At 51.7% G+C, this 26991-nt stretch overlaps 1 protein-coding gene across 1 annotated transcript; it reads right to left on the bottom strand.

Moving 5' to 3' along the window:
• Nucleotides 1–19: 19 nt before the first annotated feature.
• PITRM1 (pitrilysin metallopeptidase 1) lies at nucleotides 20–26991 on the bottom strand. Its single transcript, XM_005606963.4, has 27 exons — nucleotides 26786–26991; nucleotides 23814–23916; nucleotides 21736–21842; nucleotides 21309–21460; nucleotides 20636–20750; nucleotides 20463–20559; nucleotides 19273–19433; nucleotides 16752–16878; nucleotides 16380–16468; nucleotides 15471–15599; nucleotides 14756–14869; nucleotides 14460–14556; nucleotides 13777–13911; nucleotides 12996–13134; nucleotides 10665–10781; nucleotides 9080–9212; nucleotides 7664–7784; nucleotides 7479–7555; nucleotides 7078–7243; nucleotides 6676–6776; nucleotides 5112–5232; nucleotides 4402–4473; nucleotides 3687–3799; nucleotides 2336–2461; nucleotides 1203–1348; nucleotides 533–635; nucleotides 20–436 (listed from the first exon to the last, which is right to left on the bottom strand). The coding sequence occupies exons 1-27, from the start codon at nucleotides 26836–26838 to the stop codon at nucleotides 343–345; spliced, it is 3108 nt and encodes a 1035-aa protein (XP_005607020.2). The 5' UTR covers nucleotides 26839–26991; the 3' UTR covers nucleotides 20–342.

Raw genomic sequence — 26991 nt, 5'->3', positions numbered from 1 at the left:
AGTAATGACCAAGCACAGGTCAGAGTTGCCTTTTATTTTTAAGTTTCTTAAATAAACATTCTAAAATAAGTTAAAATAAGCATTTATATTAGATATTGTGCATCTCTGGCATTTAGTGCATGATTGTTCCAATTAATTTCGTGATCATTCCACTTGCTTCTTTAAGGTGGAAGAGTTCTGGTCTGACTTGTAGACAATACATTAGACAGAATTTTAAGAATGATGTACCATCACGATTTTTGGAAAGAACCTGTCTTTTTTGACCTTTTAAATTTGATTTAGCCCAGGCTGAACATTCCGGAGCCTATGTGCCTGTAGGTTCAGCCGCGGACAGCAGAGTTGCTATCTCACGATCCACGAGGGGTCCCGAGCAATCTTCGCGTTCTCTGGCCCGAGCAGAGCCAACCCGTGCGTGCTCCTCCCAGTGCCAAGGTACCTGTGGGCAGGCGGGGCGGGTCAGATGGCCCTCCACAGCGGCCCTCTGGGCCACCGCGAGCTGGACACTGGGAGCCACCCACCCAGCGGTACTCACTTGTTGCTCACGGCGATAAGGCCTTCTCGGTGGACGGCGAAGAGCTGCTCCCTGTGCGCCTGCTTCATCTCGTCGGAGAGGCCGTGCAGGAAGTGGTCCAGCCCTGGAAGGGGACACACAGGAAGTGGTTGCCGCTGAGAGTGAGCACAGAGGAAGTAGTCATGCCTGAGAGGGAGCACAGGGGACACATGGGAAGCGGTCGCCCCTGAGAGGGAGCACAGGGGACACACAGGATGTGGTCCAGCCCTGGAAGGAAACACAGGGAACACACAGAAGCAGCCACCTCGGGTGCTGACCCTGTTCCATGTCACATTTCGAAAGGTCAAACCTTTGACCTTCATCTCCCCCAGGAGCCACTCCCATTTGGGATGAGGACGCTGACCGAGTGAGGGTCACACTGGAATGGCCTCCAGCTGGACGTGGGTCCCACAGCCCCGGGGACCCCCGTTGGCCTCTTGGCCTCCCATGATTCGAGCTCTGAAGTGAGGGGCTTCAACCCCTTCCCGTGGGAGACCTGGAGCTGCTCTTGCCCGGGTGCCGAGAAGCACATCTCAGGGTCACAGCAGAGAAGGTGGGAGGTGGGGTGAGAGGAGCACACAGCTCAGGGGCTCTCGTGCTCGGCCTGGCAATGCCACGTACGGAGGAGCCCTTTGTGATTTACTCCCAATACCTCTGTCCGAAGGAGCCACCGGAGCATCCACGGCGGAGAAAACGGAGAGTTTGGCCTCGTCAATGTCCTGCTGCGTGAACCTCCCCGACTTCGCCCAGTCGACGGCCTTCGCAAAAGACTGGAGCGTTTCCGTCGCACGTGGATCCCTAGGAGAGGCAGAGAGTGAGGCCTCCGCGCTTGCTAACAGGACACATATGACAGTCACGTGCTGACTCCACGGCTCCTCGATGTGGACGAGCCATTAATGCCTCTGCTTGAACACGTCCAACAGGCACAGATGAAAATCAACAATGGATATTTAAATGTGGCCGCATGAGCCATCAACACGTTCTCCCTCCTCGGAAACGCCGTCTGTCCACCCAGCGCTGTCACCAGGTGACTAAGCACTCTGAACTCGCCAGAAGGGGAGGTCAGGCGGGCGGGGGAAGTCGGGAGTGAAGGGAGGGAGCAGACTCGTGCCGAGAAGCTGAGACAGGTGGGGTAGAAACCCACTCCTGCATGTGCACCCACAGCTGGGCCACCTGCGAGACCCTCGAGTCTGGAGGGTGACAGCTCCGACGCCCTTGACTCCCACTATCCATGTGGCACCGAGCGCATCTCACGGTGGATGCTGAGGGTGGGCTCACGTCTGCCCGCCCCTCCTCTAGGAGCCGAGCCCCCAGCTCAGGACAGAACCGGAAGCCGTGGGGCCAGAGGGCAGCACGCAAACCCCCGCTCCTGAAGGCGCTGGGAGCCAGGCCTTCAGGCAGCTGGCCCCAGACACGGAGGGACGACTCCAAGGAAGGGGCAGGAACGTGGCTCGGAAGCCCCGGGAGCCCAGAGCCATGCGGGGCCTCTGGAGGAAACGGGGCCAGAGTGCGGGGGATTATGCTGCTCAACAGCCGGTTAGCAAGCGCCACGATTTACTTAAGGAGACGTTTCCTTCTCTCTGCCACTGTCCCTAAAAGCTGACCCCAACAGGATATTGCGGGTATGGCTCAGCAGCGATGAAGCGAATAAAAGCTGGAAGCGACTGTGGTTTTCTCAAGTTCGGTGCACGTATAACGACACTGACGATGAACAGAGCCAACGACGTCAGGGACGTGGGACATGGGCCTCGGCCCCACGTGTGGGGCTCGGTCAGGGACGCTCACCTGTACGAGTAGAGCGTGAATATGCCGCCACGGCTCAGCTTAGCGCCTCCGCCGTAAGCACCACCTTTTTCTCGAATTTCTGTGTGCAAGAATTTAGCAGTCATCAGATGCGCCAGGATCTTAAGACTGAAATGAAGGAATAAAAAATGCAAGTTCAAAGAAAAAGGCCAACAGGCAACTATCGTGTACAATATGAAGCAATCCAAAAGCAAAAATAAGGAAAATCAAGCTGTAATGTAACATACACATTATGATCCCCCCATTTTAATGAACAAAACTAGGAGAAAAGTGTGAGGAAGAGGCATTTTCAAACACTGGCTTGGCTTCCAGGGGTTAGGGGGAGGGTGGTGGGAGGGCCATGAGCTTTCCTGAAACACTTCCAGCTCTCTCTCACTTGTTACAATACACAGAGCATTTTAAAATCCAATAAAGCAAAAAGAGGGTCTAAATTTTCATCGTGCAAGCCAATGTACGAGTCGTTTCTTTCAACGCCGGTGGTCAGCACGTATATACATGGGCATGGAAGCTCTCAGACAGGTTTCTGCGGGCCGCCCTCCCTAAGCTCTCACTCCAGTGGACCGTCTCTGTTTTCTGCTCCCACTGACTTCCATCATGAATGCCACAGCTGCCGCGTGAGAGACAGAAGGATGGTTCTAGACAGCATCTTCACAGGCCAGAGGGAGCAGTGCCGTGCAGACCCGCCTGACGGAGCCGCCGGCCAGGGAGAGGCACAGCCCACCTCACTGAGCACTCGGCCCAGCTCTCGCTCCCACCGTCTTTTCTGAAACAGACGAGGAGCTGCGTGGAACAGGAGCAGGAGGGGTTCCTGCAGATGGGGCAGGGGGGCCTCTCAGGGACGTCCGAGGCAGGAGTGCCAGGCCTATGCAGACGGGCTCCGCACTCCCCAGCAGGACTGGGGCTCGCCCTCTGCATGTATTTTCCTTCAGAAGGTTCTATTATTTCCCTATTACTTAAGGAACACACATTCACTGTTGGAAAACTGAAACATACCAAAAAGAGGGGAAAAAATCTGTAATCCCGCTACCCAGGGGCACCTCTTGTAACACTGGTGCCTTAAACCTACGTTTCCTATTCAGTGGCTGAGAAGCCATGGCTGTTCCTGAGGGTGGAGCACAGGGTCACGTCCTATAAAGTGGGAGGGAGCTGACAGAGGGGGCAAAGGGGCACGATTCTGCCTCCACATGAACTTCCCCTCCTGTACCTGCGGCAGTCTCGGTCTCCCTCTGTCTGTCGCACCCACCACGCACCTTCCCAGCGGGGCCCCTGATGTGCTCCCCTGTCGCGGCCTTGCCCGCCCCCAGCAGCAGCGTTGCGGTCGGCTGCTCCGTACCTGGCATGGTCCGGGTGTGCATAAGGGGCGGTCCTGACACACTCGCCCACGTAGTTCACGGGGAAGGGAAGCAGGAAGTGCGTCTTCATCTGGCAGGGACTGAAGGTGGGGTCCTGCGGAGGGAGGGGAGCGCTGTGGGTCCCTGAGCCCTGCCTGCCTGGGCAGCCAGCCCTGTTCTCACGTCCAGAGGCAGGGCACGGACAGGACGTCACCCCACACTACTTCTCACTTTACCCCTAACATTTACACCCCAGCCATAGCACGAGGCCTCCCGGTGTAAGTGTCACACAACAGGCACAATTTGCTGTGCGTCATGCACATCGCTGGGTGGCTGGGTGGTCTCACCTGCTCGCTTTTCTCCAGGAACATGCTAACCTGCCCTGCTCTGCGAGGGACCAAACCAAACGCCACAGCCACCAAACTGTGTAAGAAGGGATCACACGCCTGGCTGGAGCTGTGTTGACAGTAACTCAGCAGTGGCTTAGGCTAAAACCGAGGGAGACGGCACAGGGACAAGAGCGTGGGCAGTAACAGACGTCTCACAGCACGGGGCCGGGCACGCAGTCCGCTGTGCGCGAGAGAAACCACTCGGGTCCACGTGCTGGCAGGGTGAGGCGCCTGGCGGCTGTGAGGAGCGGGCAGAGGGCCGACACCCAGCGCAGCCCGGACGAGCGGGGCCGGCTCGTTCTGGAGCGACAGGGGCTGGTTCACCTACCGTGATCAGCTTCCTTATGATTTGGGAGCCACCAACGTGCGTGCTTCCTCCGGATCCGTGAGGAACAGGTCTCTGAAAATAAAATGTTTCCAGGAGAAACGAGAAAGTTCCTCAACTCACTGGAAATAGGGAAGAAAGTACATTCCGGAAAACCCAAGAGCTGATGAGCAGTGTGGGGCCCAGAGCGCAAGTGGTTTAGAAAAGGTTTTAAATGGAGGCAATCTCCTTGTACACCTTCTGATGGTCCCGGAGAAGCAGCCGCTCACAGGGGGGCTGTGGGGGCCCCGCAGAGCTGGGCTGACGGATCCACAAGGGGCAGGGACGTCCGCACGTCCGGGACAGAGAGGGGTCCTCCGCGGCTCTGGTGAGCCTGGCTGAAGTCCACCGAGAAGGGACCCCAGCCCCTGAGACTGCACTGGACGCGGCTGCCCTGAGACAGGCTCACGTGCCACCGCCCAGGGCTGTTCTCACAGGTGCCCCAGGCCCGACCGCTTCCCATGGAGATTGCTCGCCGCGTGGCCCACTGACGACGACGGAGCGCAGGCCACGGGGCGCAACTCGCTCCTCCCCAGGTCACTGCTGGACAAGCTGCCCTGCTGAGCTCGGCTGTTCCCCGGGAGGGGCCGCGGCCGCATGCAGCTCCAGGAGAGCAGCCCTCGCAGGACCCGGCGCCTCCCGGGGACGCTGCCACAGCGTCGCTGCTGTCTCACCTCGACCACGTGCGGGCGCACGGGCTTCCGCTCCTTCCTGTTCCGGCCAAGGCTCCCGAGGAAGTCTTCCACCGCTTTCCCCGCCTGAGACATCTGCTGAGGAGTCGCGTTCACTGAACACCTGTTGTAAGATCATACGTACGCAGGTGCTATCACTATCAAAAGTAAAACACTGTGTTACTAATTCACTACATTTTGTGTAAATAGTACAAAAATAAAAGTGAATAATGTATTGTTTTTGTATAAAATACTGCTCAAAAACGTTAAAGGAATACCAACCAAATACGGAAATACTACACATGGAAAGCGAAGACGCTTTCAAGTTATCAAAAAGCCTTTCCCATATTCCAATGTGACACAGCTAATTAACAGCCATCAAGATGCAAAGACTGAGTTTCTGACTCTAAATTCTGCTCCTCTGAAGACACGGGAGAACACAGAGAATATTAAGATCTGCCAACGATGCCTTTAGACTTTCATTACCAGAAAACTGAAAACTTAAATTACCGTCTAGAAGAGAAACCAACAATTTGAAAATGTGAACTGGTCATTAAAGCAGAAAATTCTAAGTTGCCAAAGATTTACCATGCTCTCAAAATATACTATATAACTCTTCCAAATTCTACAGAACCACAGATACTGTCTCATCAAAGTCACCTGAATTGTACAGCACACTGACAAGGAGCACTTTCTTTCTTTAGGCCTTAGATCTATTTCAGCTGAGTTAACAGTAGCACCATTACAGTAACACCGGCTGTATTCCAGGCACCACACAACCCCCTGCATATGTTCTTTACTGCTTGCTATAAATCTGCAAAGCAGTGTCCCACGCACAAGGTTAGGTTGCCGGAGACACCACGGGTGTAGGTGTGAGTGTGATCCAGGACCTGGAAGTGAGCTCGCCCGGCACGAGGCCCAGCACTGACCCCGGGCTCCCCTCCTGTTGCCCAGAGAACCTGCGGTGATTCCCAGGAATTGCAGGGGGAGGTCCCGGGACGCTATGGGGAGCTCCACGCTGATCTAAACCTGTCACAGACAGTGAGATGCAGAAAACACCCCAGGGGTCAGCCACCATTATGTGTTGTCCTGCTCACAAGCCTGAGGGCTTAAGGCCGACTGTGTGTGGAAGGCCAAGTGCCAGACGTTTTCCTCAAACCGCCGTATAATTATTCTTGCAGCAAACTGTGTGTGTTTACTCTGCTCCTGAGCAAGCTGGCCTTGCCTGGGTCTCACGGGTGGCTCGTTTACAGAACGCTTGCTATTTACTTTTGGGAGCAATGTAACTAAATCTTTGCAGCAAACATACATTGCAGTTTCATAATTAAACTAGCTCACTTTCTTTCCCACCTCCCTCATTTATTAAACTTAAAATACTATTGTTTTTTTCCCTATATTAAATGATTTCTTAAGCATCAGAACATGTGAAGTCTAGAATCACGCCCTTGACCATACCAAGCGTTCCCTCTGAACTGAAGAGGAAGGTGCCATGAGTGCAATGTCAAGTGCAAGGGACACTGAGCGGGATGAGGCAGGAGACCTTTGCCGAGAAACGGACCGGACCCACCTCATGCCATCACCATTTAACAGGTGCTTCTTGATGCGCGGGAGCTTCCTCAGGACAGGTCTGATGTCCGCCGTGTCTGCAATTCTCTTCATGAGCCTCACCTAAGCCAAAGGGACCAGTGTGTGAGGCAGACCAGACCCCCTGGCAGAACGGGGGCCACACACCGCGCCTTGTCTGCAAACCAGACACCCTGGCCTGGGACCCCAAGTCTGTGCCTGGGGAGGGATGCACGTGCCTGGCATGGGGAGCGGAAGGGCTGGGGGGTGGGAGGAGGGAGGTGAGTTAAGAAAACCTGTTCCCTCTTGAAACTGGTCAGAGTTAGCTTTTCTGACATGAACGGCTCATTACCAACTCTCGGGGAGCCAGCCAACCCCAAAGAACGATGCTCCCCAAGCTTGTCACCTGGTCCATCCCACTGAAAGTCTCCTGCAGGTCCCCCGCAGGCGTCAGCGTCCTGCTCGCCCTGACGGACGCGTACAGGTGGCCCGAGTCTGGGATTCCGTTGGACAGCTCCTGAGCGGTCATCTTAACCAAGACTCTGAAGCGCTCCTCTTCCTCCAAGCACGGGCTGCGGACAAAGGAAACACAGCTCCTGGAGACCCATCCACACCCGCTTTGTGTCATGGAAAGTCTATTCAGTGTCCAGACGAGCTAAACATCCTCACAAATCTCACACAGGAATTACAAGTACAATTAGGCTGAGAAATCAACAACCAACAGACGGGTAAACCTCTACTTTGAGTACATATCAGACCCAGATCTCTGACACGTCCCAGGATTGACATCTTTGCAAATCAAGTTACTTGTTAAATATTTCACTCCACAGATGCATCATGTCTGGTAGGTTTCGATCGAGGCAGAAGGATGAAAAAAGCACACCCTAAATCATGAAAGAAAGAAAAGAAGAAATTAACTATGATGTAATTTAAAAGGAAAAGATGCTGGAGAAATAAACTTTGGAGTGCTGTGTGACATGGAGACAACATACCTGCTCGTAGGTGTCCAGATGCGAGCCGTCGGGGAGCACGTGAGCAGAAACGGTCATCCCCCCCGTTTTCAGCTCTATCTGCTGAGCTTGCTCCCTGTAGTCAAGGGTGCCACAGCCCAGCCTAGTAACAGCAAAGAAAGATGTCCCTGTCAGCCACGCCATCTTGGCCACCTCATCCCAAACAAGCTGTTGCATTAATCCAGTGACCACAGCTTCTCAACCCCTCCCCCACCCCCCTGCACGGCACAGGCGCCTCTCCACAGCGGGCTCTGCGTCACCCACCGCCCTCTCCCGTCCAGGGGGTCAGTGTCCAGTGCTCCAGACACCTCGGCAGCCGCTGTCTAGCGAAAAGAATCAAGTCCTGACCTACTCCCAGTGCTAAGCTTTCACACGTTTACAAGCTGTCCCTAAGCTTCTCTTCTTCACAGCATTCTGCACAGATGCCATCTGCTCAAGTAGCCGACAGTCTCAGGGAGGAGACCCGGAGAAGAAGCCTTTTTGAGTTTTTAAGAAAAGCAGAGGTGATCCCAACACGGATGACGCCTTTGGAAGAAACACTCTAATCGCTGCTGCTAATGCAAGAAATGATCTAAGCTGAGACGACAAAGGCGAGGCTTTTCCTAAAAGTAGCGTGCCATCAAAGGACAAGGAGGGGGAGCAATGATGGAAAAAGGGTGGCGAGCTCGGAAAGGTCAGAGGTGCTCTCTCCACGCGAGGCGAGGCTCAGCCAGGGCTCGGGGGACCCCGCCCAGGCAAGGACTGCACGCACATGACCGTGACTGGGGTGGGGTCAGGGCGGTGACACAGTCCTACCCTATTGGCTGCAGGGGTCTCTCTCCCCTCCTTCCCGGGACGCAGGAGGCAAAGAAAGCCTACAGCTCCGACTACCCACCGCAGCCTGCCTCCCTCGGTCCCGAGACGGAGCAGGAGCAGGCACAAGTAGCGGCGTGCGCCCTGCTGTATCTGCAGGTCTGCTCCCAGACCGCAGCTCACCCAGGGGCACAGGGACCACAAGCCAGCTCAGGGAGGGCACACGCGGCACGGTCTCTCACGGCGGCCCCAGCTGATGCGCTAGAGTTAATCACTCATGTTTTCTAAAGAAAAACATTCTCCTCATTCTTACAAAGAACTTAGTCACTGACACAGACATATCTGTATCACATTGTACTCTGAGTTTAAAATTATTTCAATGTACTATGTTTTATTAATATGATTTTCCTAAGAAAAATTCTCAACAGATACACTACACACGCTACTTACACACTGTCAAACACTATGGGTTTTGAAGGATAAAAAGTCTCACTGGAAAGTGATTACTGATGCTTTAAAACAAAATAAATAATCACAGAAAACACCCATTAATGACACATACTAGGATGTGCGGAATTAATAAATGTGCGTGTCTTTGCCCCTTACTTGGTGAGGACGCTGCAGAAGAGGGGCACGTAGGGCCTGAGCTCCTCGGGGAGGGTGTTCAAGCTCGAGAAGGCTCTGAAGTAGACCACGCCGTTGGTGGGCTGGGCGCAGTACTGCACGGGGATGTCTCCGGCTGCAGAAACAGACGGCACAGAACCGTTCAGATCTCTACCAGTAAAATTTTAACCATAGAATTATTGTTTAATATTTTAATAATAATGCTAACGCTTCTCAGAGATGGACATTTAAAATTTATATTAGCAAGGACACACTATTTGTTTGCTATAATTTAGACAAATTTCTCTATTATACTTTTGTTATGGTAAACGCTGAAGGCCTTCGACACTAAAGCAACCCTCGCTTCGTGAAGAACGAGAAGATGAGGTGCTCTTCCGGTCCTCGACTGCACCAGCACACGGCTGGTTCTCACCTCCTGCTGTCCACCCTCACCACCTCTGCTCGGATCCTCCTCGTTATCTGAGTGGCCTCTGACAGGTCACTCCTGCTACATCTGAACCCACTACCTCACCCATCCCAAATGCCACCCCTCCTTCTCATGAGGCCTGCCCCTGCCCCGGGTCCCTGACGGCTGCCGTGCAGTCCCAGCACATGGTGTCTGTCCTGCCCTGGGCACCCCAGGCTGCCATGGTCCCTGCCCGTCAGGTACGCAAGGTGTGATCTCTCTTTACATGCCAGCGCACGGCCCCAGCCCAGTGGAGGAACTGACGCACTGACTGATGACTGATCCACCCTCCCCAATTCCTCTTATAAACACGCAAGAACTTTCCCAATAAACCCGACCGTGCGGGGATGAAAACATCAGTGGGCGTAACCCCGCTCCCTAGAAGCCTCATTCAGAAGAACAAGTTTCATTCACAAATGCACACACGAGCGTACAAGTAGATGAGACGTGTGTAAACAGGGTAAGTTCTGCTGAAAGTAAAAGGCAGGAGAGGCTTCAGAGATCCCTGAGATGCTCGAGCACAGTGGGAACTCCTACCCAGCTGGGCACCGGAGGGAGTGCGACACTGCGGTCAGAACGTCCTCGGGACAGAGCGGTGAAGAGAAGACCCCATGTGGAAGATGAACAAACGTCCACCCTGACAGCGGGACGTCGTCCCAGAGAGCCCGGCTCTGCGCTTCCAGCCGGAGGCAGAGTGAGGCAGTGACAGGCGCGGAGGAAACCGGAGGCGGCGAGAGCCCGCAGCTCCCTCCCGCCCCCCGACTCAGTGCCTGAGTGTGGTGAGGGGCTGAGCCTCCTGTCCTGTCATCCCCCACCCAGACTGAGGCCCAGGGGCTCCCAGGACGCCGGTATCCTCTAAGAAGTGCGCTTACACAGCCACAGCACAACCCTAGCCCTCCCCCGGGTCTAGGACAGCGAATCCCAGCGCCCCTCAGGCCTGCTCGCAGGAAGACACACAGGCCCTCCCGAGCACAGCTGTCCATCGCCCCTGAACGGTGAACACAACCTATGGGAACGCGGAGAGCAGGACGAGGAATTGGCAGGTGGCTCCGCCTCCTGTGGGGCCTGGACGGGACTTGACCCCTGAGCCCGTGCGCCCGGCAACACAACGCTCACACTCACCTGCCAGGGCCACCTCCAGCTCCGTGAACGGGATGGCAGGCTCGATGTCCGACACCTTCAACGCTGGGAGGCAAGAGGCGTCCTGGGGTTCACTTTGCTGAGCCTGTAACTCCAAACCTGAAAAAGAGGGGGACCAACATTCAGGCGAATGGAAAGGTCGTAGTCATCACCCGCCCTCTCTGTTCCTAACTCACATGGGAATCAGCCGCCCCGTGGGGTGTGGGGCCCACTGGCACTATGGTTTCAAGGGACCTGCCACATCCAAGCAAACCAGACCCGGGAGCACAACCACCTGCTCAGTAGGCAGCTCCCTCCCGATTCTCATTCTTTTTTAATTTTTTGTGAGGAAGATTGTCACTGAACTAATATCTGTGCCACTCTTCCTCTGTTTCACGCGAGATGCCATCACAGCAGGGCTGGACGAGCAGTGCTAGGTCTGCACCTGGGATCCAAACCTGCAAACCCCACACCACTGACGCAGAGTGCATGAATTTAACCAGCATGCCACTGGGCCGGCCCCCCTAACTCTCATTCTTAATAATCTAAAAGAACGGTTTTGCTGGGGGTGGTACTGTGCTCAAGCTGTTTCTCCACAGCCCCCTAAAATTGTTTTTTTTTGAGGAAGATTAGCCCTGAGCTAACCACTGCCAATCCTCCTCTTTTTGCTGAGGAAGCCTGGCCCTGAGCTAACATCCGTGCCCATCTTCCTCTACTTTATATGTGGGACGCCTGCCACAGCATGGCCTGCCAAGTCATGTGTAGGTCCGTGCCTGGGATCCAAACCAGCGAACCCCAGGTCACAGAAGTGGAACATGTGAACTTAACCGCTGCGCCACCGGGCAGCCCCAACACTGCCCCCTAAATTTTATACTAGACCGACTGAACTCGTTTGTAGACCTTTCAAACCATTTCTTGCCTGACTGAAATTTAATAACTTTGTGCTTGTTTATTCTTATTTCACTTTCACTAATCTCAGCAAAACGCTTGTGTAATCACATAAATTTCACAAATTCTAAAACTGCTTAAAGGCATTTTCTGGGCCTGCCCTTCCACTGATCTGATGAGAGGGGAGCCCTGCCCAGACCACACGGACTATCGGGGGGTCTCCAGAGGCTCAGAACACACCTCAAGACAGCTGAAGGGGCACGCGGGGAGACAGCATGGTCCAGTTCTGTCATGCATGTGGCCGCATCACGCCACCAAGATACCGGACGCCCGGTGTCTGAAGGGCTCCCTGACCTCCACATCCCTCTGAAGTTCCCATCACCAGGCCCCGAGAGCCACAGTGACCAACCCACTGGCCCCACGGGGCACTTCAGGGCAGCTCTTCACGGGCGCTGCCTCCCCGGGGCATGGCCTGCAGCAGCACTGGGGCGCCGTGCTCCCACCTGCTTGTACCTCCTCAGGTTCCAAGGGCCCCCATCACCTGCTTGTTAGCCCCCAGTCAGTGCTGTGTCCCCACCCCTCGCACCTCTTGCTAGTTCTGTGCGTTTCATCTGAAAAAGCCGCCTCCTGCTCTCTGGCCCGTCCAGTCCCAGCCACAGTGCCAGGTCTGCCTCTTTCACCCTTCAGAACACCCCCGGCCCTCTCTGAACGCAGGCAGAGGCAGGACAGAAACCTCTGACATGTGCCCCTCCTTTTGCCTCCGGTGCCCACCAACCCCACTCAACACCATGCCTGCGGGACCTGCCCTCTGTGGGACTGGACTGCCCTCTGACAGGAATGTGGGCAGCAGGGCTCCCTGGCTTTACGGCTGAGCCACCTGTCCCCGTGAGCATGTCTGTGTCAACGGAAATGTGGGCTGCGTCAGTTCCGTGTGGACGCACGCTTTCACTTCTCCTGGGTCAATGCTCAGGAGTAGGACCACTGAGCTTCACAGTGAGTGCACGTTAGCACCATACGAATCATACATCCGTTCCTGTCTTCATGGGCGGGGCCTCGCCCCAGCTCCAGGCCTCTGCCCCTCCCGAGACCTGCCTCTCCGGACTCCCGGCTCACACTGTCCACACGGCTCCTCGGGAAGCAAGGACGCACTGCAACACAACACATGCTATGACGGCAAACCACAGCCCCGGTGAACAGAAAGCAATGGTATAATTCCCCAAACAAGTAAAGCTTCCTCTTCACCTGTACGCCTGCCTTTCCTGTTGAACGATAGGGGGAACTTTCCGAGAACAGGGTCAACCCTACTGGGGTGGAACCGCTTGCACCGACGGCAGAACTTTGTAGGCGCCCCATAAACACAGGATGAATAAATGCCTCCACGACTGACTTCCTGAAGCCCCCGGGTTGGGGGCTCGGGGGCCGTAAGAACATGACCCAACGTCTGACCTTTTTCATAGATCTGCTGCTTGTCTTTCACCGACAGAGACTTGACCTTTTGCTTCAGTTTTTCTGTTTCCATCTGTGTTTGCTTCTCAGAATACTTGTCGTCGGGTTTCATCGATAAAGTCAACTTATGCTGATTATTCTGCAACAATCAGAACAACAAAAAAAGCCACACTGAGACAAGACTTTATTAAGGCCCAATGTATTGAACTTTGTGCAAAATAACCAGAACAAGGCAGCGACCAAGGTCAAGTGATGAGATCCTGTCCCGCATCCAAACGACGACACACGGACAACAGCCCCCGCCCTGCCCCATAAGGTCCCATAAGAAGTTCCACTATAGTAACAGCTGCCTACAGGGGCCTCACACCAAGGACAGACGCCCAGACACCTAAGGGAACAAACGAGCAAGCACCAACAGAGTCCTTCACAGGAACAACCGGAACACGCACACACTGACGACTGTTCTCATATTCTAAACTTTCTATTAACAAAACAGACAGATATGCAAATGCTCTGTCAATACAGACACACACACACACACACACATGCTCATATGTAAAGTACACATACACATTCATATAAAAAACCAACCTGCATCAGAAGCTGGAAAATAGAATTAAGTTAACATGAGCATTTAAATTTTTAATTAATAATTAAAAGATTGTCATTTATTCATTAACAAAAATTGACTTACATAACGTAGATTATATTCCTAATGTTCCTTTCATTATTATAAAATGCAACTTCAAAATTATAGACAGAAGTTCTCTGATTTCCTTACTTTAAAATACTGTCTCACTTTTTCTTGCAAAAACTTCGGATTTTCCTTAAGGCACTGCCTGAAATGAGCCACTTGACTTCCCAGCTGCAGGAGCTCCACGGGGTCCCCGTCATGATTCCAGCAGGAAGCGATGTACTGGAACAGAGATTTTTAAATCCACACGCACATTACACCATGAACGCTACATTAGCCCAGTAAATACTGAAGGCATGGCATTTTATTAAGATCTCAGTTTCTATATTTAAAAATATCACAGACGACTGTTCATAACAAAAATTAAGACATTCTTTGGTCAGAAGAAGAGAAATGAAACTCATTTCAGACCTGTTTTTTCCTAATAAAAAAGCATAAGTTTAAAATTATTTTTAGAAAATATAATTACCAAGAGATCAACAGTTATCAGAAATCCACACCCGTTTAAAGTATTCTGTGCAAGTCTATTTTATGTAAAGACATAAAGTATCAAATAGCCAATTAGGTAAGCTAGTAAAAAGACAAATAACTAAATTAAAAGTAAATTTCTATCAGATCCAAAACAGCCTAACTTTGCAGGTTCAAATGAAAGGTGCTCTGAATATCAATCTATATTTTTAGTACTGTGAAGAACCACTAATTGCAAAAGTCAAAAAACACAAAGAAAGAAAGAAAGAAAAAGAGAGAGAGGTGGCTGGAAAATCACGCACCGAGGCCAGGGCGAGTCCAAAGCTGGTGGACTGATGCTTCATCTGTATCTCGATTTTATGAAGTAAAGCCTCAATTCGATCATCTTCAAATCCCTTCCTGAAGAAATACGAAAACAGATGTTGAAAATAAATGAATGTTTTTGAACAAAGCAGCAGAGATGGTATGTAAACAACTAAATGTGAACAAGTGCGTTTTATTACGTAAGAAACAGCCAGACAGCGGAGACGCCTGGCTGCCCTCCCCGCCAAGCGCCCGGGAACTGAGAATGCGTGATCACCAGAGAGGCCTTACGCACTCGATGACTTCGCCGATGGTCCTGTCGATGATGTCCCGGACGGTCTGCACGTCCTTCTCCGCAATGCCCTGCAGGCCGACGCTGAAGTAGGCCTCTCTGGTGCAGCCATTGTATCTAGCGGACACAGCAGGGAAAGCATCAGAATCCCAACAACTTCCGTCATTCACCAAACACGCTTTATTTAAACATCAAATACTCTACAGAACACGGCCGAGGACTTTCCACTCCCAAGGCCCACACGGACGCGTCAATTAAAGCAGTGCCCTCACACAGAACTGGTCACGTCTACATTCACATGCTTAACAGTACTAAAAATCAATACAATGTAAACTTTAGAGGAATGGCAAAGTGAAATAGAGAACTAGTGAGTTTTACAAAATCCTAAGATTTCAAAGGATATTTAATGACCTGACTTTTAAAACAGGCAGCAGGATGTCATCCTGAGCTCTTGGAAAAGCTGTCTTTTTTCCTTTTGCTTTGTTTTTTTGGCCAGTCCCCTGCAGGGCATATAAACAGCTAGCACTGGAATGATCCTCTAGCGCAAGGTTCTGGGCTGTCCTGTGACCGTGGGATGTCAGGCATGCGCCACCCCTGACGCCCACCCACCAGAGGCCAGTGACCCTCCTCAGATGTGACAAGCCAGACTGTGTCCAGACCCTGTCAAACGTAAACCTGCCCCAGGTGCAAGGACGGATCTGCTGACAACAGAGCTCACCCAGCATCAGGAGAAAAGTCCGTGCCGAGTCCAGATTCAATCAGGGCCTTGTAGAAGGGGGAGTTGGGTCCACCGATCAGGAGTGAAGACAGAAGGCTTAATGTGAAGGCTTCAGAGGTGTCAGTGATCCTGCAGTTAAAAGGTGGGGGCAGGAGAACAAAAGGGGAAAGAAACTGTGGGCCCTTGTAAATGTTTTCAAAGGCATTAACATCACTACAAAATTAACACTTGTATTTACAATGCAGCAGAAGTTCTACTAGAAATTCTTGCATTTCAACCTCTATTTTAACAGTTATATGGGCAAAGGAATTTTGTTTTTTGCTTTTTTTTTGGTTTGCAGAGCTCTTAGATACTGAGATAGTTTTGGGTCCCAAACTACAAGGGTGACTGAGCTGCATTTCGAAGGCTATGACAGCGTGCCAAGCACTCTGACCTCTGTTATTTCCATTACAGCCACACATCAACACCTAGACAAAAACACGACGAGATGGGGCACAAGCCATGCAGCTGCTCGGGCCAGACAACCCGATGGAGTGCGCTGGAGCCCTTCCTGCCCGCGCACACTCGAGTTAGAGCTCTGCGTGTCGTACGTTCTTCTGATGCCCTGTTCACAGTGCTCTTCCCATGCTCAAAGGCATCGATTGATAAGCCCCCCTAATGGTGACACCTGCTGTTCGGAGCCAGCCTTTTCTCTGTAGGAATGAGCTTTAGATGCAATAAGTAAGCAACCTTTCTCCTGGATGCCTATCAAAAGCGTTTCCCCAAAACCAACCCAGAGGTTGTAAAAACTTCCCGGCCTCTATTGCCTGCTAGACTCCTGGATCCTAACCCTCCATTCACCCTCGATGGGAGGACCCCGCTCCGACTCTGCTCACCCGCACTGCCCCCACTTCTGCAGCAGATACCTACTCTGGTAAGAGGAAGCTGACACTGACAGTCGTCTGTCTGGGGGACCCCGCGGCCAGCGAGTCTGGGGCACACGTGACCTGGAACTCCCTCTGTAAGACGACGTGATGCGTTAAGTAGGCACAGAGCACGAGTTGAACGAGTTTATACCAGCACTGGTTGTCTAGATAGATAATGGCCCAAGAGATGCTTTCCAACAAATTAACTTTCTTTTCAAGCAAATCATCATTCTTTAGGCTTGAGAAGCTCTTACATACACAGCAGAGCCCACCAGACATTTAAAAACCCTATTACTGACGCACAGTTTGAGTTTCCATCTCATGCATCTAACAGGCATGGTGAACACACTGACTGGTGTCTGGGCAGCACACTCACTGGCTTATCCCAAGGCTTCTGTGCTGGCACGGTGGTACTCGGCTCAATTTTCTGAAATTTACTCAGTGCTTCTTCGTGAATTTGTTCCAGATGCTGTTCTAATGGGAAATTACCGTAAGTGAGGAACCTGAAATTGGGAGAGAATCTATTAGACTCAGTTAAAAAGAGGAGATTTCAGCACAGATGGGTTTTTGTATGAAACCGAGGGTATGCAGGACACAGCAGCCGTAACAGGCCGGTTTCCACATTGAAACGAACTTTATATAGGAACACATTTTTTTACTTAGCTTAACTACAAATACCAAATAGAGTCTTTTGCTCCTTTTATTAGATAGGTGGTTCACACACAAGACAAATCGTGCAAAGGCATTAATTAAATGTAAATCTGTCAAAAATCGCTCTTTATTTTACTTGAAACGTACTACAAAAGTGTTATAAAAACCAAGTAAGTTATACGTTAAACACCTTGAGACCTTCCCTACAGCAATGCAATAACACTGTGGGACTGACAAGCTAAAGAATTTCACCAAGTTCGATTTTAGGCTACAAGTTTCAGATTACACGTGCTTTTAAGATGACACATTTGTTTATCCAAAGGAAAAAGGTTATGATGCCAGAGTTGATCTTTTTCTTTAATCTAATGTCCAAGCTGTGGTCGAGACGCACGGACACGGAGAGCGGACCAGCGGTGGCCAGAGGCGAGGGGCGGGGGTGGGGTGAATGGGGTCAGAAGTACAAACTCCCAGGTAGAAGACAAGTGCTGGGGATCCCGTGCGCAGCAAGGTGGCTACGGTTAGCAATGCTGTACAGGGCATGTGAAAGAGGCTCAGAGCCCAGATCTTAAAAGTTCCCTTCACGAGAAAAAAATCAACTACGTGAGGTGATGGATGTTAACTCAACACCATGCTGATCATTTCACAATACACGTATCTCAAATCATTATGTGCCAATTATATCCCAACAAAATAAATAAACAGAGAGATCTGGGGGACTAATATCTTACAGATCCTTCAAACAACTTACTGAAGACTAAAGAAACTGTGACACACAGGATGAGCTTGAAGGACTCCCTCGGGCCACTTCGGGACAATCGGAGCATAAAACAATAAAATAAAAAGACTCCATTTGGTCACACAACCCCAAACACATACATACATACATACATGAAAATATTTCCATGAGGTCATAAAGTATTAAAAAATAAAAGAAACAAACAAGGCTTTAAAAAAGCCTCTTCTGTCACTGGAGGAGCTCCTGCTACCGTCTCCCCCTAAAATGGGACAGCCGAGGAGAAGCACCCCCAGTTCTCCCCCGAGAACCGCACTCCAGGAAGCCGGCTGCCCCGTGGACGGGGAAGGCTGCTCTTTATAGAAGCCCAGCTAATAATCGTACGAGAAATTACAAATTCCCTGGAAAACTCTGCAAACTCTACTAAAGGAACCACTCCAGGCAACACTCAATGAACACGAGAACCAGGAACAGGCTCACGAGGAACTCAACATTCACTGGTGTCAGGGCACCAGCCGTCAGACGGCCTGTGTCTACAAGGAGAAAAACAGAGCCTTACCAAGTATGTGGGCCTCATCTGGATCAAACAAACACTTTGGAGAGTACTGGAAAATCGGAATTCAGAAGTCGTAGTTTTAAGCTAGTATTTTTTATTTTGTTAAATGTGAAAATGGCACTATCTTACGTAAGAAACTATCCTTATGTTTTAGGGTCCAAATCCAAGTATTAGGGGAAAAGCATCATGATGTCCATAATTTCCTCTAAAATATGTTGGCCAAGGATATACCTATGTGATAAGTGTAAGGGGTTCATTATTCTATTCCCTATACTTTTCAGTATGTTTGAAAATTTCCACAATTAAAATTTAAATGTTTTTACACTTAAAATAATCTCACAATAGAATTTAACATTACTGTTTGGTATATTTATAAATAAAAGTATTAGTGTTTTATTATTAATGATACCTGAAACAAGCAATTTATCAAAAAGCAAGTATATGAGGTTTAAAAACTGCAACCGCTATTTCTGGAGCACTTCCAGGACCAAGGGCGAAGAGTCTGATGAGCAAGACACCGCACAAGCACTCCCTCATTACACATCCTAAAGCTGAGATGCTGTAGACTTTTAGAGCGAGCGTCCAAGGAAATCAGAGAGGCAATCTAATAAGTGAAGAATCTTATCCAAATTTACATTGTTCTTAAGCACACATCTCTGCCAAATCCAAGAAGCTGTGTAGTTTAGTGTAAGAAAATGCAAACAAGGCAACTCTTTTTTTTTGGTGAGGAAGATTGTCCCTGAGCTAACAACTCTGCCCATCTTCCTCTATTTTATGTGGGACACTGCCACAGCATGGCTTGATGAGCAGAGTGTAGGTCTGCAACCAGGATCCAAACCTGCGAACCCTAGGCTGCTGAAGCAGAGTGCATGAACTTAACTACTATGCCAACAGGCCAGCCCCCAAACCAGTCAGCTCTTCATCATCCCACCACTCAACCTTAGAAATGAACCTTACCTAGCATTACTGGGATGATAGTGAGTAGCATGGAACTGTTTAAGCTGCTCCCATGTGAGGTCTGGGATGCAGAGCGGGTCCCCACCGGAGACCACGGAGTACGTGTGGTCGGGAAGGAGTCGGTTCTGAAGGTGCTGCGAGAATATCCTCTCATTATCTGCCTTCAAATTCAAAAACACACACACACGTATGTAATGCAATAAACACACCATTACATTACAACACATAGCAAATCAGTCACCTTCTGAGAGCAGATACCTATAATGTCTTGCAAATAAAACCGTGCTAATGGTAAACAAGGACGCCCAGGCAGACACTGTTCAATAACGAAGCCTCCAATACATCCAGTCTCCACGTGGGACCCGGAGACCGGTTCTCAGAAGGGAAGGAAACTCCACTTTGCAGCGCATACCAGGCGCCCACAATGCAGAGCTGAGGGAAGGGCAGGGATGCCCGGAGCCGAGGGAGGACCAGCTAGGAGTCCCTCTGACCACGAGCTGCGCGCGGCAGGGTCCCATGGCTTCCAGAGGGAAAGCCATCACCCTAACTTGAGTCTCAAGCAGCAGCCCTAGCTGAGTATTAAAGGAGAACGATAGAGCCGACAGCTGCACGGGGTGGCCGGTGAGCCCGTATGTCAGGCGGGCGCCCAGAGTCAAAGGGGCTGCGAGGATGGTGGTCCCCAGACTGCCCGGCCTCAGACCCTTCAGACTCCTAGAATTAGGGAGGGTCCCCGGAACTTGTGATGACGTGGGTTTCTTGATTTTGTGTGTCTGTGTACATGTAATTTTTCTTTATTAGAAATTAAAACTGAAATATTTTACAAAGTTACTTATTCCCTCATTAGCTTAACCCATCATTACTTGTTAACATAAATATCTTTCGAAAAACACTTTTCATAACAAAACAGAAATACTGACCAGAGCAGCACTGCTCGGCATGTTCTGCAAATGTCTTCAATGCACCAGTCTGAGAATGGCTAGTCTACAAGACTGCGCTCTAGAATGATCTGGCCTTTCTAGCGTCCCATGGGTTCTGCTCAGAGCCCCGTCCCCCAGCTAATCCAACAAGCTCCACACGATGAGAACAACTAAATGATGTAACAGGATGTCAACTATCTCCCAAACCTACTTACATCCCAATATTTCACACAGCAAGATAATTTTAACACAATCCACAAAGGAAACACTCACGAACGCCCCCTTCATCTCGTTAAAGACGACCCCCTTAAAGACCAGCGGGCTCTGCGGGTCCCTGGGATCCTCGTGTTCCAGCCGCCATCCCTCCTGCCTAAACAACGACAAAGGGTCACGGGGTGACAGCGACTCCCTCTCCAACGCCCCCGTCAGCCATCACCGTCACGCACCAGAAATCAAGTTCCCGCAGGCATGGGAAGAAGGCCGCGTCCAGATACACGGACAGGAGGTTCCGGAAGTCCTTGGGGTTTTGTGTGGAAAACGGGTACAGAGTGTAGTCGCTGGCTGCAGGCGAGGGGAGAGAGACCGTAAGACACAGATGCCCCAGGAACCGCTCGCTTCCAGCCTCGCCTCCCTCACAGCACGCGCCAACTTCGAGGGGCACGGGGGCGGCGCCCCTGCCACAGGTGGGCACCCAGCACGGGCACTGCTGTCTCGCACGCCCAGAGCGGCGGCCTCAGCTCTCTAACGGCACTTCTTTGCGCACACCACCGGCCTACTTGCCGCCCCACTTCCTAAAAGTAAAACGAAACACCACCGTGACACTGACAAAAGGCTAGAGACCAAATTTTGTAGCAATACTCCCCAAAGAAAATTGTTTTGACCTCTTCCAGGAAAAACCTCAGACGCCTTTTCTCTGAAATCCCAGTTTTTATAACCCAACCATGGTATGGCTTTCCTACAGGACTGGACTTCCAGCATCTTTCAACTAGACGAGAGAAAGGTAAACCTACTCTAGTCGACAGGGTGCCGACGGCCCTGCTTCACCTCTGGAACCACGTGACCTCGAGCCCGTGCGCCCTGCAGACCCAGGAGCGGTTCGGGCTCGGGACGCCGTCTCACCTGTGAAGGCGTTCATGAAGGTGGACAGCGACCTGTTCAGCATTTTGAAGAAAGGGTCTCGGCATGGGTACCTCTGAGAGCCGCACAGGACGGTGTGCTCCAGGATGTGCGGGACGCCGCTGCTGTCCCTCGGGGTGGTGCGGAACTGCACGCTGCGGGGAGGGGACAGGTCAGCGTCACAGGCTGCGGGGCCTCGGAGCACGGATTGATCCCTTCAACAGCATCGTCTTTCATAACGACGCTCTCCGACCATGGCGCGTAGAAACTCCCACCCACACTGTAAATGTCACGGCGTGCAGCTGAGGGTGTAAACCCATGCCAGCTTTCCCTCCATTCCCAGGGCCCCGGCAGCAGCTCCTGCACCGCGCGAGCACGGGAGCTGCTCTAAGCAAACACGGCCGCGGCCCTTCTCAGGACACCCACACACCTGAACAAGTTATTGGTGTCCTCTCTGGCCAGGTGTAAGTATCGTGCTCCCGTGCCGTCATGGCTGAGCTTCACAGCCGTCAGCGACAGTTCAGGGATGGACGTTACCTGAATTGACAAGACACATGAGCAGCTAACCTCGGAAGGAAGGGCGTTCAGAGGGTTACGTTAAGGACGCTGTGGGAACGGGCTGGTCTGCCTTGAACCTGCCGACCCTGAGAAGCCAGCATGACGAAGGCCAGACCTAGGCTGATGATGGCACACACCGTGCCTTCTGTGAATGCTATTTCCTAGACGTTTCCTGAACATTGCAGTGTGACCCAGAAGGGCAGTACCCTCTCCCCATTTACAGATGAGACAACCGCAGCTCGGGGCGATGGGAACACCTGCCGAGACCACACACGGCGGGGGGCAGACCCCTCTGTCACAGCAGCTGCCCCAAGGCATGAAGCTGTCCCTGGAGCGTCTGCTGTGGGTCTTACTCCTGCACACACCGTCTCACGGGACACTCAGACAGCCCTGCCGGGAGGGAAATGCTGGCACAGACCTCGGCCTTGGGGGGGCTGAAGGATGCTCTGAGGACTAAACTTTGCTTCCGAGTTTATGGCGGTTCCCAGTGGTGAGCCGGGGCTGTCGGCCGTCACTCGTTCCTCATGGGGGGTCCGGAGGGCATAAGTTCCCCCAGTGTCCTTCATCCGGGTGAGCCTCTGCATAATTTCCCTGTCCTCGGTGCTGCAGAACTGGCACATCGTGTGACTGCGCCGGGGCGTCCCCTCCAATCACAATGCCCGCTCACTGTGATAACCTGCTGTTTATCACCCCCGCTGTCCAGAGGCCGTGAACGAGACCCGTCTGCGCCTACACAGCAAGTGACCGGCCGGGCAGAGATGACAATTCCGGTTCCCTGAGCCAGCTCGGGGGCCTTGCCCGACGAACCACGTGCTTAGAGGGGCCTGCTGATGTCTGCATGATTTATGGCTGTTAAGTGACTCACATCTTAGAGTTCACTGTGCTTTGTGAGAGATGATCCACATACAGAAAATCAGCAGGTGCAGCGAGATGTCTGCTGCATAACAGCTCTCCTGGGAGCTACTTCTCAAACAAGGGTCATGGTTTATCATAAAATGAATTTCTAGAAAAGTTGAAAAATAGAGGGAAAGAATTCCAAGTATGCTCCTCTTGAGCAGTAACTATTGCAAATCCAAACCTCTCTGCTCGGCCTTCAGGGACCTTAGAGATGCTCTCGCCCACCCACGCACCCTTGCTCTGGCAAGTAAACGACCCACTGTTCCCAGCCCTGCTCAGGCTATCCAGACAGAGGGCGGCTCTCCTTCTTAACTGAAACGCCCCTGCTCCAGGAACCCGTCCCACAGCCTCATCAGCAGAGCGCCCCTCCTCCTGACTTCCTCTTCCCTCCGCACTTCTGCCACGCTCGTCCCACTGTCCCGTGTTACAGCTGCACGCATCCCTCTGGACGCTGACCTGCTTGCCTTGTATTTGTGAGAGTGCCAAGCACAGCATGAAGCCAACAGCCAGTCAATTACGTAAGTACGTACTTTCAAGTATTGCACTGAAAGATGTGAAAGTTTAAGCAAAGAAAAACCAAATGAAATACATTTTAACATAAACTAAGCAAATACAGGATCACAATCTTTTTTCTATAATTCTGAAAACTAAATGGCTCAAAGGCAGAAAGTTTTTGCCTACGTTCGGAGCAAATTCCTTTGAGGGTAACAGCTGCCCTGAACAGAGGTGGGGCTTTCGGAGTCTATTTTCACACTCCGTGAACAGTCACGTGTCTGGACGCAGACATGCTAATGTGCTGATTTACTTTCGAAAATCTGAAAAGGTGTCAGGCTGCAAGGGGTTCAGGGGAGGGTATGGGGACCTGCACTTATTTAAGAATCAGGAAAGCCTTTCATCTGCCAACTCCGCTCAGGCGAGCACCTCCAGTGGCAGAGGAGCGAGGCCAGGGCCTGGGGACGCAAGGTGACAATCGTCCAGTCTCTGATCTGAAGGCCCTCCTGCTCTCCCATCAGGGGGTCCACACAGGACGCGCACCGCGGGACGGGCCCCCACCTGGCCCACGGTGAATCCGTGGATCTTCTCTCCGACGTGATACCGCAGCGCCCTCTCACAGGCTGTGTCGCTCCTCCACCTCCAGGCTCTGAGGCCGGCATCGCTACAAGCAAGGAAAGTCAGCAAAGTCAGACGACTTCCAGGGAAACCGGCTGACAGAGCTCAGTAACGTAATGAAAACACACCATGTGATAAAGAGAAATCCACAAAGAAAAATTAAACCTTCCATCTTCCAAACACATCCCAGAAAACTAACTTCCAGGAAAGCTCTCAGTTTTAGTGATCTTGTATCCCAACTGAGCTAAAGCTTCATAATAGCAACTAATGATCAAATGCTGAGCAGCTTTCATTTGTACATGTTCACAACTAACCACAACACAATTACGATACCAATTTCCTTACCTATATAACAACAACTTCCACATCAAAATGGCTTCTTCCATCACAGCATCGCAATAAACTCAAACTACAATAAAGTCCCATTCCATACCTGCCACATCAGTGAAAATTCAGTAGTGTTACCAGGAACTCACACACCATTAATGAGTGTGCAAATTCTGACTGTGGAATAGCATTTGGTGTTATTTAGGTCAGCAAATCATTCACCTCGATGTACGTGCCCAGGAGAACTTTTACTTGTGCACCAGCACACATGTACGAAAATGTGGGCGCCATTCCTCAGAGCCCCAGACTCCACCAACCCAGATATTCAGGCACAGAAAGTAGATAAACTGTGGACTATTTAATCAACAAAAAAACTTAGCCATAAGAATGAATGAACCACAACTGCGCGTTAACAAAGACGTGGGTCACATGATGCTGAACCAAAAATACCAAGGAGAGACACAGTACTATTCTAGCAGGTAGCACTGTATTGGAGAAATGCACAAAGATGGTAAAAATATAAAGAAAAGCAAAGAAATAATTTCTGCAAACCAGGAAAGAGATTACATCTAAAAGGGAGGGGGCGTTACCATTGGTTAGGGGTCATCTTAAACTGGGCAATGGTGACACAACTTACTTTTAAATAATTTTTCTCTCAACTGTATTACATGTTTTATGGAATTTTCTACATTAACCTATCTCAGAAAAATTTAAAGTAGATGTGTACAGGAAAGGAAAGAAAAGACTGACTCAGTCAGTATCTGGCAATATTACGGAGATATGCTAGAACCAACCAATATTTTTCTTATTGATTTAGCACATTCTAGAATTACAGGACAGAGGATTTTAAGGAATTATTTATCACGAAAAATACAGACATGAAAAGGAAATGCTTACACTGAGAGTGTTTGAAAAGCTGGAGGAATCGCGGGCCTCCCCCCATAGACTTTCTGGTAACCATATATGAATAACTCTCCCGCACTCAAACTCTGAACACAGCAGCAGGGCACCCCAACAGCTGGCACCCCAGTGTTTCCTCACCTCAGCTAACAGCACTTAAACTGCACCATAAACAAGCCTCTGTAAATTAGCATGAAACTAAACAACTCGTCCTTTTTTTTTTCCTCCTAGGTGAGGAAGATTCACCCCGAGCTAACATCTATTGCCAATCTTCCTCTTTTTTCTTGAGGAAGACTAGCCCTGACCTAACATCTGTGCCAGTCTTCCTCTCTTTTGTATGTGGGTCACTGCCACAGTGTGGCTGACGAGTGGTGTAGGTCTGTGCCCAGAACCCAAACACGCAAACTGGGGCCGCTGAAGTGGAGTATGTGGAACTTAACCACTAGGCGACAGGGCTGGCCCCATTCATCCTTTTTTAATAAGTAAAATGTTACGTCAATTTACAAACTCACAGGGCACGATGCTCATTCAAGGTTTGAAAATAAATGTATTCTTTTTCCATAAATCTAGTCATTAAAAAAAAGTTCAATTCCCGGAGGCTACAATTTCATTAAGAATGTAACTCAAGCATAATCACTTGGTGTGGAAGCCTCAGGTCCCTTAAGGATTCCTCACCCACAACAAAAAGGAAATGGGAGGAAGCGTTTTAATGAGGGCCACAAACTGCCAGTTGCTTTTACCGCACCAATTAAAACCCACATTGATGACCATCTTCCCTTCAAGAGCCCTGACGACCTGTACACAGGGCCACCCACTCTGAGATCACCTGAGGTCCCAGAGGGAAAGGGGGTCAGGCCAGCTCCTTGGGCCTGGCCCGGCTGTACCCGCAGACTTGTCTTTCTGCATCACCCCAACCCTGGTAACTGGACCAAAACTCCCTTCCTTTGCGAGGTGATAGGAGGGTGGCTCTGCCATCCCAGAGGCTAAAAGGACCCTCACGGGGGCCCTGCAAGGGTCCGCGGGCTGGGCTCTGGGCTCTTGGGGTATAGGAGGCCCAGACCAGGGGTCTCAGAGTGCAGGAACCCCAGACAAGAGGTCTCGGGGTGCAGGGCCCCCAAATCAGGTGTTTCAGAATGCAGGAGCCCCAGGCGAGGGGTCTAGGAGTACGGGAGCCTCCGATCAGAGGTTTTGAGGTGCAGAGGGCACAGGTGAGGGGTTTCAGGGAGCGGGAGCTTCAGGCGAGGAGTCTAGCGGTGTGGAAGCCTCAGACCAGGGATCTCGGGGTGCGGGGGCCCCAGGCGAAGAGTCTCGCAGAGCGGGGGACCCAGGCGAAGAGTCTCGCGGAGCGGGGGCCCCAGGTGAGGGGTCTCGCGGAGCGGGGGTCCCAGGCGACGGGTCTCGGGGAGCGGGGGCCCCAGGCGAGGGGTCTCGGGGAGCGGGGGTCCCAGGCGAGGGGTCTCGGGGAGCGGGGATCCCAGGCGAGGGGTCTCGGGGAGCGGGGGCCCCAGTCCCGCGGTCTCGGGTAGCGGGGGTCCCAGGTGAGGGGTCTCGGGGAGCGGAGGCCATGCATGACAGGAGGGGGTTGCGGGGCGAAATCCCAGACCCGAGCGAGAACCCGCAGTCTCCCGCCCCTCCCGGCCGTCCCTCCTTCCTTCCCTCCCTCCTCCTTCCTTCCGCCCGCGTCTCACCGGCCACTCAGCCCCCACAGCGATCTCCGCGCCCGGCCCGCGCAGCGCCACATGGCGTGTGACCAGCGCAGGACCAGAGCCGCGACCCCTTATCCCGACGCACGCCGCGGGGGCGGTGCACGCCGGCCGCGACCCGATTGGTCAGCGCGCAGAGCGACGCCCTCTCTGATAGGCTGGCGAGAAAGGGGGCGGGCTGCCTCCGCGGC

Source organism: Equus caballus, chromosome 29 (assembly GCF_041296265.1).
Source record: "Equus caballus isolate H_3958 breed thoroughbred chromosome 29, TB-T2T, whole genome shotgun sequence".
Classification (NCBI taxonomy): domain Eukaryota; kingdom Metazoa; phylum Chordata; class Mammalia; order Perissodactyla; family Equidae; genus Equus; species Equus caballus.
This window is presented reverse-complemented; position numbering and strand designations above follow the sequence as displayed.